The sequence below is a fragment of the Aspergillus eucalypticola genome (genome assembly GCF_003184535.1).
Source record: "Aspergillus eucalypticola CBS 122712 chromosome Unknown BO83scaffold_1, whole genome shotgun sequence".
Taxonomy (NCBI): Eukaryota; Fungi; Ascomycota; class Eurotiomycetes; order Eurotiales; family Aspergillaceae; genus Aspergillus; species Aspergillus eucalypticola.
The window spans coordinates 488634-499440 of NW_020290275.1; the positions used below are offsets into that span (position 1 = coordinate 488634).

The 10807-nt window shown below is 52.9% G+C and overlaps 4 protein-coding genes across 4 annotated transcripts; 2 read left to right on the forward strand and 2 right to left on the reverse strand.

Moving 5' to 3' along the window:
• Positions 1-360: 360 nt before the first annotated feature.
• Positions 361-2367, forward strand: BO83DRAFT_351314 (DnaJ domain protein; the record flags this gene model as incomplete). Its single annotated transcript, XM_025528938.1, has 2 exons — positions 361-525; positions 652-2367. The coding sequence occupies 2 exons, from the start codon at positions 361-363 to the stop codon at positions 2365-2367; spliced, it is 1881 nt and encodes a 626-aa protein (XP_025393188.1).
• A 117-nt stretch (positions 2368-2484) lies between these two features.
• BO83DRAFT_328350 (F-box protein) lies at positions 2485-4443 on the reverse strand. The gene has a single exon (XM_025528156.1). It carries the CDS (start codon positions 4166-4168, stop codon positions 2612-2614), a length of 1557 nt encoding a protein of 518 aa, XP_025393189.1. The 5' UTR covers positions 4169-4443; the 3' UTR covers positions 2485-2611.
• A 50-nt stretch (positions 4444-4493) lies between these two features.
• Positions 4494-6446, forward strand: BO83DRAFT_374011 (putative disulfide isomerase). Its single transcript, XM_025530101.1, has 3 exons — positions 4494-4884; positions 4948-4955; positions 5023-6446. Exons 1-3 carry the CDS (start codon positions 4732-4734, stop codon positions 6293-6295), a joined length of 1434 nt encoding a protein of 477 aa, XP_025393190.1. The 5' UTR covers positions 4494-4731; the 3' UTR covers positions 6296-6446.
• Positions 6447-6548: 102 nt separating this feature from the next.
• BO83DRAFT_351322 (ribosome biosynthesis protein KRE33) lies at positions 6549-10266 on the reverse strand. The gene is made up of 2 exons (XM_025528939.1): positions 7025-10266; positions 6549-6936 (listed from the first exon to the last, which is right to left on the reverse strand). The coding sequence occupies exons 1-2, from the start codon at positions 10021-10023 to the stop codon at positions 6729-6731; spliced, it is 3207 nt and encodes a 1068-aa protein (XP_025393191.1). The 5' UTR covers positions 10024-10266; the 3' UTR covers positions 6549-6728.
• Positions 10267-10807: the final 541 nt, after the last annotated feature.

The following is a 10807-nucleotide window of genomic DNA, read 5'->3' on the forward strand; positions in this document are numbered from 1 at the left end:
CACTATCTTTTCTTTGTCATTGTTTTCTTGTGTTCTCATGACCAATTGGTAGTGTGGAAGGAATGCTGCTGTCATTACACAACATAGGCGGGAATATCAAACGGGAACTTCCCGTCACTTCACGTTTGCATTCACGGGCTGAACTTCACGTATTCGGGGGAAGTCCCTTCCATTCACTGCTTCCCTTGACAGATGTGTCCGGACCTGTCAACAATCCCCTCTCGGCGTTTGTTTCCTTCTCTACCTGCACCTACTTGCAACCCCCGTCACTTTCCCTTCACGCCTACGCCATCTTGTATCTCCCAGACTGCACATCTTCACATCTACTTAAAACTTTAGGAATCAAGCCATTCCAACAAGATGTATTCCGCTACACGCGTGACCAATTACTACTCAATTCTGGGAATATCTCACAACTCGTCTCTAAAGGACATCAACAGCGCGTACAAGAAGCTCGCACTGAAGCATCATCCGGACAAGCAAGGCACCGGTAATGCAGATGTCTCCAACGACGAGTTCCAGAAGGTGAGTGAATAAGAGGAAAGATTATATGAACCCCACAATCGACTCCCTCACTCATCTTCTCCGATGACCATCAGGACCACACAATCTTCTAAGCAATAAAGCAAGCTGAATCTCACATTATCTTAGATCCAAGAAGCCATCGAGACCCTCCGCGATCCAATCCGGAAGCAAGAGCACGACGATATACTCCGTCGAGCTGGCTACTACTTCCACTCCACCCCGTTTGCCTCTGACGACGAGTACGAAGACTGGCCAGAAGGATCTTGGAGACCTATGAGCTGGAAGCGCTATGAGGATTTCAAAGATCCCATGGATCTGTACAGATACAAGTACGGCAATAGTGTTCATATGGACCCGTTCGCTCCAGAATCTCTGGTAGAGAAAGCTCGTGTAGAGATCGAAATCAGAGTAGGTGAGCAGTTGGAGAGAGAGGCTGCTGCGGCGGCGGCGGCGGCAGCACGGGCTGCGGCTGCGGATGATATGGGAAGTGAGAATGGAGACGATGACGGTGAGGAGGATGAAGGGGTTGATGACGGCGGCGTTTTGTTTAACAAACCTCAGCATTTTCAGGACATCCTGGAGTATCTTCGCAATCAGGAAGCTGCGAGTATTGAGAAGAGAAGAATGGCTATGAGGGTTAATGTTGAAAAGGATGAAGAGAGGTTGAGGAATGGGGAGGAAGAAGATGAACTCGACCATGATGAGAAAGAGTTTGCTCGTGGCTACGGTAATGAACATTGTTGGAGATCTAAAGAGGCTGGTTCCGATGTCCCCAGAGAGTGGCACGAGAACTTCTATTACAACGAAGAAGAGGCCGTCTACTACGGTGGAGACGAGGATGAAGGCGATGATGAAGACGATGAGGAGGAGGAGGAGGAGGAGGAGGAGGAGGAGGAGGAGGAGGAGGAGGAGGAGGAGGATGCCGATGACAACGACGATGATGACGAAGAAGAAGATGACGACTATCGTGGAGAGAGCCAGAATGATGATCCTGAGGATGAGGACGAAGACGACGAGCAGCCCCAAGGCCCAGGAGCAGGAGCACCTACTCAATACCACGACAATTTTTATGATGCGGATCGCTACGAAGATGACGGATATTATCATTCCGACGAGGAAGATGACCTGTACGGAGATAGCGGCAATAACAATGGAGCAGACATTTACTTCTTTCAATTCTCTCATACTGCGAGCGAGCAGCCTGCCTCGAACTTCTCCGAGAGCACCGAGTACGTGACTGCCGAATGTGCTAGAGAATCGGATGATGAATCTGTCATAGATGAAGCTGGTGGTGTCTGTCTCACTTATCCTAAGAGCAATTTGTCCCAGGCCACCGAGTCGAGCATCTTCTCTCCCGCCATCAACCCTCCTTCTTTCCCCTCTGTCACGCCCTCCCTCCCCTCCCCCGCTATCAAACCCAACGCCAACGCTAATATTGACAATGGCAACCCGCTTCTCTTTCATTTCTGCTCCAAACTCAACGGCCCAGCCAACAGCTACACCAGCCAGGACTTCCTTTTCGAGCTAACTGGCATGGTCTTCGACGTGTACTGTGGCTGGTTGGAAAGTGTCCGCCTCACGTTCCCGGGGGCGAAGCCGCTCAGCAAGGAGAAGCAAGATGCCCCGGCTTGTCTCCATCTGGGCGGCTGGGAGAAGAGTTTTGGCCGGGACAAGTGTGACGGGTGCCAGCTTCGGCAGCCGCTTTTTATGCTCACTTGCCCGGGATGCGGAATTGAGAAATGTGCGGGGTGCAGGTTGACCTCTGCTGTTGCTGCTGCGGGTAAGGGGGAGGGGGTGGGGGATTTGCTGAGGGGATGGGATCTTAGTGCGCTGGGCTGGTAGGAGCTAGTTAATTTTTTGATTTTTTTTTTTTTTTTTTTTTTTTTTTTTTTTTTTTTTTTTTTTCTCTTTCTCTTTTTCTCAAAGGAGGTGGTGAAGACCGTGGTCTGGTCTACATTTCATTTGGTACTACTTGAGACTTTGATATTTTTGACGCTTTGTTTTCAGTTCGTTTACTATTCATAAAAACCTAATCTAGTGAGCTCAAGTATGCAATGCAGTATTCCTCCGTTATGGAGCAATCACCTCATCTATCAAACCTAAATATAACCAGCTCACGATTGCGGTTCTGCCCTATTATGTAGTCCTCCGTCCCACAAACCTTCCCCATCCCAATGAACTCCGTGACCATGCTCCCTGGCAAGACAATTGCCGGTTCAGGTGCATACTCAGGTGAGGCAACAGCGAGAAACAGAGCCATTTCAATCGGCCATTCCTGTTCCTCAAAGTAAAGACAATAACCCGTCTGCGACTGCTCATCGTACGATTCACAAACAATTGAATGCCACGGCTCATCGCAGATCGCAAACGTAATAGGTTTAGTCTGCAAGCTACAATTCCCTCGATACGGCGGCAACGCAAAGTCAGCGCGTTGTCGCCGGCGCGGACCCTCACCAACGATGGGGATAGTCGTCACCCACACCTCAGACTCCCATGTCTCAGGGATAAGGACCTGCGGTGAACGGCCCGCGCACGTACCCTCGAGGATCTCTATAGACTGATCGTCGTCGGTGATGCTGAGGGATTGTATCATTGGGAGACCTCGCTGACGGATGCCGTAGAAGTCTAGTTCTCGGAACCCGAGACGAGTGATGATGGTGGGTCCGAGGTCTTCTTCTCCTCCTTCTCCTCCTCCGGACTCGAATCGCAAGCGACCCGTTGGGTCTAGGGAAGGTCGGTAATCCGAGGGTTTGGAAATGTCCCAGACGGAGAGGGACTCGATGGGGGCGTCCTCGTCTGCGGTGTAGAGGCTGCGGTTGGGTTGCCAGATGTAGATGGCATAATGGGTGCTGGTATGGGTGGAGTAGAACCGATCTCGCTCGCTGAGAGGATGGCCGAGGAACATGATCTTCCATTCATTTCGGAAGTTGACGCTCCAGCCATCTTCCTTGCGGTTTACGTCGAAGGAGGTTGCGAAGTGTCGGTGGACACCATCGCTGTCGTTGAGCCAGTGGTAGGGTATGTATTCTGCCCATTCGATGATGAGGACTCGTTTCTGCAGACGGACTCGGCGGACTACTCGTCCGACGATGATGAAGGGGACCATGAATTTTCTGTCGGTTTCCATGTCCATCAGGACGAGACATGAATGCTCTGCACTTGGGAATACTAAGAGCCCGTCGTCGTAGGTCCAGAAGGTCTCGCCGAATGATCGGTCAACGCGCTGCATGAGATGGCTGGCGTGGTGTTCCCATGGCGGGACGGAGAACCAGTTCTTCTGGCCTGTGATACCGAAGTCATTGCTGAGCTTGAACTTGTGCATTGTTCGGTACGTTAGTCGACTTAGATAGTCGTATTTGGCTGTGACCTTGTCGAAGATCTCGGAGATATGAGTGTCGTAATCTGGTGATTCGAGCGTTTCTGCGCTTTCAGAGGCTAGCTGTCGCACTTCTTTGGCTAAAGGGTATCGTTTCTTTAGCATTGGAAGCAGGTTGGCGCCAATGCGAAAGGCTTCGTTCCATGACTTGCAGACTCGTCGGCAACGGAGGACATCGCCCGGGTCGAGACGCTTCAGTATAAGCCAGAAGATCTCCCGGGGCAGGAGGGCCATGCCCTTGCCTTCAGATGGGGATGCATTGGACATGGTCGTTATGATTTTTTCTGAGGATAGGTAAGGCGGGGAAAGTGCCTGGGGGGGATTCCGAGCACTAAAGAAAAGAGATCCTTCATTAATAGCAGATGGTAACTAATTAGTCTAGTCCAAGACTGTCTTAACTCTTAAGTAGATAATAGTATGGGCTCCGCATAAACAAAGGATCTTATGGGCCCGGAGCTACGGAGCTTTGTGCTCATCGAGGCTTTTTGCCTGGAAGACAGAACAGGTTTGCCGATGGCCATGGAACTGTCTGAATATTTGACTGAAAATTGGATGCAATTCATGGGGAAATGAACAATGGATTGACCGACTGGTCTGACGGCGGGGAACATCGACCGGACGGATCCGCCGCCATTCCAAATCCATACAATTCAATATTACTCTCTTAAGACATTTCGCGTCACATGCCAAGAGCTTCAGGACACCTTGCTTCTATCTACTTCTTTCTGTCCTCTCTTCTCCCCTATTTCCTCTCCTCAACTCATCCCCTCTGGGTGATGCTTTAGCTGCTACTCCTGAATCCCCTCTCGCTTCTTTCCTCGCCCGCAATCATGCTGCAGCCCAGCTCTGCATTGCTTTTCGTCACGTCGCTTCTGGCGGCGTTGCCTGTCAATGCTGATGGATTGTATACGAAGAAATCCCCCGTCTTGCAGGTCAACCAGAAGAACTATGACCAGCTGATTGCAAATTCCAATCATACTTCGGTGAGTCCAGCTACGCAGAGTATCATCATTGGTCTACAAACAAGTCTAACAAAGCTCTCTTAGATCGTAGAGTAAGCCATCTACCACCCTACCCATCTACCTCCCACAATCCTAAACACCCTCCCCGCTCTCCTCCAGATTCTACGCCCCCTGGTGCGGCCACTGCCAGAACCTGAAACCCGCCTACGAAAAAGCCGCAACCAACCTCGACGGCCTGGCCAAAGTCGCAGCCGTCAATTGCGACGATGACGACAACAAACCCTTCTGCGGCCGCATGGGCGTCCAGGGCTTCCCTACCCTCAAGATCGTCACCCCCGGCAAGAAACCCGGCAAGCCGCGCGTGGAAGACTACAAGGGCGCGCGGAGCGCCAAAGCGATCGTCGAAGCAGTCGTCGACCGAATCCCCAACCACGTGAAGCGCGCAACAGACAAGGACCTGAACACCTGGCTCGCGCAGGATGAAGAGTCGCCCAAGGCCATCCTCTTCACGGAGAAAGGCACCACCAGCCCTCTCCTCCGCGCCCTGGCCATCGACTTCCTCGGCTCCATCCAAGTCGCCCAAGTCCGCAACAAGGAAACCGAAGCCGTCGAGAAATTCGGCATCACCGAGTTCCCGACCTTCGTCCTCCTCCCAGGAGGCGGCCAAGACCCCATCGTCTACGACGGCGAGCTGAAGAAGAAGCCCATGGTCGACTTCCTCAGCCAAGCCGCCGCTCCTAACCCGGATCCTGCCCCTAAGGGCACCAGCGCGCCCCGCGATAACAACAAGAAGAAATCCACCGAATCTGCCCCAGACGCGAAGGTCGCCCAGGACGACGACATTAAACCCGCCAGTGTGCCCATCCCGGCTCCTCCCATTGATACCCTCCCCACCGCGGAAGCCCTCGAGGCTGCCTGTCTAATGCCGAAATCCGGTACCTGTGTGCTGGCTCTCCTCCCTGAACCGAGTGAGCCCGACGCAGACCTCCCCGCTCCGGCCAAGGACGCTCTTCTCAGTCTGGCTGAGATCTCACACAAGCATGCCGTTCGTAAGAGCAAGCTCTTCCCGTTCTACAGTGTCCCGGCTATCAATAGCGGAGCTAAGACCCTCCGCGCTGGACTCGGTCTGCCGGAGGATAACTCTGTGGAGATCGTTGCCTTGAATGGACGTCGTGGCTGGTGGCGCAGGTATGACTCGGTGGAGGGCGCGGAGTACGGCCAGGAGCGTGTCGAGGCTTGGATTGATGCCATTAGGCTGGGTGAGGGGGAGAAGCAGAAGTTGCCTGATGGTGTTGTCATTGAAGAGGTGGTTGAGGAGAAGGTTGAAGAGAAGGTTGAAGAGAAGGTTGAAGAGAAGGTTGAAGAGAAGGTCGAGGAAGTAGTCGAAGAGCCCGTCGAGGAGAAGCCGGCGGTCGACCACGACGAATTGTAAAACACATGATCCGTATGGAGTGCATGAAATTTGTTTATTAGCACAGGTGTTTATTAGGTCACATATGTAATTCGGACGGAGCCTGCTACTAAGTTACTACTAGCTGGTTTCTCATATTAAGCATCAATAGCATACATATCGTCTACTGTTAGCTACGCCAAGTTCTATACTAATCACTGTAAAATCGGTATGTAGAGTGAAAAATTGGGAGTAAAGCTTGCTCTCTAAAAAATTCAATTAAGACTTTTTCAAACCCAGCCACGTATATACAATACAACTATACATCATTCGAAGTTTCAAAATGAAATCACACACACACATAACACCATGATCTAATCAATGCATAAAAGAGACACATCCACTTGAGACAGCTCAAGTATAGTATAAAAAGCAAGTAAGAAAGAAGGAAAGTGTAAATGAAGAAAGCAAATAACTAATGCTTCTTCTTCTTTCCCTCCGTTCCCTTCTTAATGATCTTCTGTCTCTTGGAATCGATCTCCTGGTCGTAGATCTCCCGAGCTGACTCGCCCTTCTTGCGCTTGGTCTGCTTGCTGGTCTTGACGCTGACAGTGGAAGCGCCGCCGGCGCGGATCTGCTTCTCGGCTTCTTCCCATGCCGCACTACCGTGGTTGATCTCGTATCTGGAGACTGTAAATCAGTTATTGTCATTCAATGATTATGATTGACTAAATTGGAGGAAAGACGGGGGAAGGAGAAAGGGGGACTAACTTGTCAAGAGGAAGAGCATCGATCAAGGCGCGCTGCTTCTCGCGAAGCTCCTCGTTGACTTCTTGACCACCTTCACGGAGTTCGTCGTCCAGGCTGGTCTCCAGGGGCTTGAAGCGCTCGTCCGGAAGCTCGTCGTGCGCCTCAGTGGTGACCCGAGCGGAGGGAGCCTTCTCTGCGGGCATGGTCTCGGCGACGGCGCCCTCGATCAGGTTGCGGAAGTACGTGGAGACCTTGCGGATGATCTTGAGGAACATGGCGAGGAGCTGAGACGAGGGGAGGGTGAGCTCCTTCTCGATCGTGTCGAGGTTCTTACGCTGCAGACCAATGGCGAGCAGGATGGATTGCTGCACGCCGGACAGGCTGACCTTGCCGCTGAGGCGGCCGGAGAAGTAGTACTCGGCGATGGTGGGGACCATGTCGAGGATGACGTGGTAGTCGAGGAGGTTGTTGGCGTAGCTGTCGAGACGCTTGAGGTCGAAGGGCGAGAAGGCGGCATCGAGCTCAGCCTTGGTCAGGGGGTTTTGGGAGATGGAGGGGTCGAGTTTGGCGCCGGAGTTGGCGGACTCGCAGATGCTGAGAGACAGCACGGAGGGGAACTCGCGGAACTGGTACGACAGCAAAGACGAGAAACGCTTGTGGAAGTCACGCGAGAAGGCGCCCAGCCAGGCGGCATCGTTGGAGCCGGAGGTCAGGGTGCGCAGCATCACGCAGGAGTGCTCGCCGGTCAGGTCGTTGGGGGTCTGGCGGAGGTAGACGGGAGAGAAGGACGAGCGCTTCCAGAACTTGTGCAGAGAGGGGGTGAGACCGAAGCTGACACCAACGTAGTCGAGAGCGTCGGGGCGACGCTCGGACAGTTTGCCGAACAATGGGGGCATGGTGTGGATATCGCGGACCTTGACGTTGTCGTCCAGGAGGTTGGAGTTGGTCAGCTCCTCGTCCGTCACCCGGACCATCTCATCCTGCACCTCGGGGATATCCTCCGAAAGGCTGGTGAACTTGCCCTCGTAGAAGTCAATGAGCAGCTCGAGAGCCCGAGAGCCGTATCCCATGCTCAGATACTCTGGGTTCGTGGCGATACGGACAATTCGGGCACCCGAAAGACCGGCGAAGTCCTCATCTTGGTATTGCTGGCTGACCAACCAAGGGATCAGATCGCCGCCCGCCCGCTGGCCGCGGCTCAGGCTGTTGAGAACACTCTGTCGGCTGATGCGACCTTCCAGCGCAACCTGAATGACACAGAGGGGTTCGGGGAGCTTGGTGGCTTCTTCGTCAATCGGGGGGACGAGAACAAACAGCTGGTGCGCAGGCGCATCGCTCATGAGCTGAAGATCATTAGGGGTATTCTTGTAGTGGCTGGCAACGTAGAGAGCCATCATCTGCTGAAGGAACTTTTCGGAAACAGGGTGGAAGGAGAACAGGGTATCACGGTTGACTTGCAGCAATTGACACTGCGAGGGGTGGGGGGTGCCCTGAGTGTTCATGCGCGACTTGGGCAGGGTCGCGTCCAGGCAGAGGACCTTGTTCAACCACTTCTCCACCGAATCACCCGGTGCGTATCTGATGGGTTCCGAGAGGGTGATTTCTCTCAAAGAACGTCCAGCCAGGCTCTTGTCAATGTTCTTGGCGGCCTTGCCTGTGGCACGATCGGCGACGTCAATATCATCGTCACCACTGACCTTGACGCCTCCCCGGGACTGCTCGCGAAGCTGCTGGATCAGCTTCAGGGAGAGGGAGCGGCCCGTTCCTTCGTAACCGTTAATGGTAGAGGCCATGAAGACCAAGTACGGTCCCATCAGCTTGCGGACCAGAGGAAGAGGGATGGCGGCGGCTTCATCGATCACCAGCAGCTCAGCCTGACCCAAGACGTGGGCATCCTGGGGCTGGATGTACTGGATGGTCTGACGGTGCTGGCGATGGATGTTGACACGGACGATGGCCTTGTTGAAGTCCGGGTTGGTCGATTGAAGGATGGTGTAGTCAACATGGTCGAGGTAGCCGAGAGCGTCAAAGCCCTTGAACACGAACTCGAAGAGGGTCTTCAAGTTCTCGGGGCTGGGCGAGGTGATGAAGATGTTGCTGTAACCGTGCGCCACAGCGGCCGCAATGGCAACACCAAGAGCTGCGGATTTACCGCGACCTCTGGCAGCGGTCAAAGCGACAGTGCTCCGAAGGGTCTTCTCAGCGATCGCATCGGCGAACGTCAAGAGCGCCTTCGCTTGGTCGACAGTGCGAGCCAAGTTGACCAGCGAGCCAATAGGCTGGGACTCTGCCAGACTCTCCTTAATCTCCTTCAGCTCCTTCTTTGTGCCAGTGTTGGTATCGTCAATCGACTCCGGCGGAGGCAGCGGCTTCACGCTCTTTCCGCCGGAGATGGGCAGGACGTTCAACTCGTCATCCACGACCAGGCAGGAATCGCAGCTACCAAGAGACAGGATGAAGCGCTCGTTGAATCGGGCGGTGACATCGTCGTGGGCCTCGGTGCGGTATCTTGAGTGGATATCCATGGACAATGTGTACAGCTGCTTCAAGCTGTTCATGCCCTTCAGCAGCAGCAGGACGATACCACCACCTTCGACGGTCTCAACAGTCCGGGCGAGCAGGTTCGGGGTCATAGCCTCGAAGTCCTGAAGTACGCACATTCCGTAGGTGTTACCGAGAATCTTCTCGGTCTCCTTGTAGTAAACATAGCGGATTTGGTTGAGGGTGATGAACAGCTCGAACGGATCCTCCTGGTTGGGTTCTCTGATGCCGCGCTTGACCTCCTTCTTGATCTTAGCCTCACGCTTCTTCCGGTGACTCGTGAATCCTAGCAAATCCTTCTTGTAGGCCCACAGCACGGACTTGTTCTGCTTGACGTCGACGCTCGACATGATATAGTGGAGGTGGACAATGACATCCTTTGCGCGGTCGCCAACGACGACGAAGAAGCTCCGCTTCTTCTCCTGCACGCCATTTCGAATGAGGGCCGGAATACGGGAATCAATCGCTTTGCGGGGCATGTTGAAGGCTGATTCCTGTGACCCTGGAGAGGGGAGGGGGTTGACTTGGGTATTTGAGAGAGCGCTCGCAGAAAGGTGTCGATGGCCCGCGAACGAAAATTCGTAGACGGCGGCGGGGACCACAGATCGTGGGTTTGCAGTGGTTATACAAGAACACCACTTAAATTGCGAAACAAGAAGACAGAAACCAGGCCCTCAAACAACAGGAGAAACGCACGGCCAGGTAGAGAAACTGAAACTCACACTGCCGATGTACTCTGCGATTCTTCTCGCCGACAAAAAAAAGTTATCGCCGAAAATCAGAATTGCCGCTAGGGACCGCTTTCTGTTTAGGATACCGCCTACTATGCTGCCTGAGGCAGGTAAATTGTGGTTCCTGACTCGTGCTGTATCACGTGATAGTCATCTGACAGGGACAGGGAGGTTACCATTATTGACCAGTTGATCATAACATTCATGTATAGCACGCGATCTTATTCCTATTAGGAGTATTGTACATGTCAACAGAGTCGCTATTTGCATTCCTGAGACTACAGACATATCCATTGACCATCTAGATATTTAAAAGTGATCAGGATTTGTATGCATGCGAAGCGATTGGTTCTTGTTTGTTCTACAATAACTTATTCTAATAAAGACTCAATCTCGTATTATGTAGTTATTAAGGAGCCAATGTTTTAATATTAATAGTAAACTTATGATTTGTGTAGGACTATGTTCTTCTAGGGTCTCATGGTGGAAGGGTGGAATTTCCCACCGGAAGAAGGCAGGCAGGGCAGGGCAG

Coding starts and splice junctions, on each gene's coding strand:
- BO83DRAFT_328350 (XM_025528156.1), bottom strand. CDS start 4,168: ATGTCCAATGCATCCCCATCTGAAGGCAAGGGCATGGCCCTCCTGCCC.
- BO83DRAFT_374011 (XM_025530101.1), top strand. CDS start 4,732: ATGCTGCAGCCCAGCTCTGCATTGCTTTTCGTCACGTCGCTTCTGGCG.
- BO83DRAFT_351322 (XM_025528939.1), bottom strand. CDS start 10,023: ATGCCCCGCAAAGCGATTGATTCCCGTATTCCGGCCCTCATTCGAAAT. Junction 6,937..7,024: donor GATGCTCTTCCTCTTGACAA/GTTAGTCCCCCT, acceptor TACAGTCTCCAG/ATACGAGATCAACCACGGTA.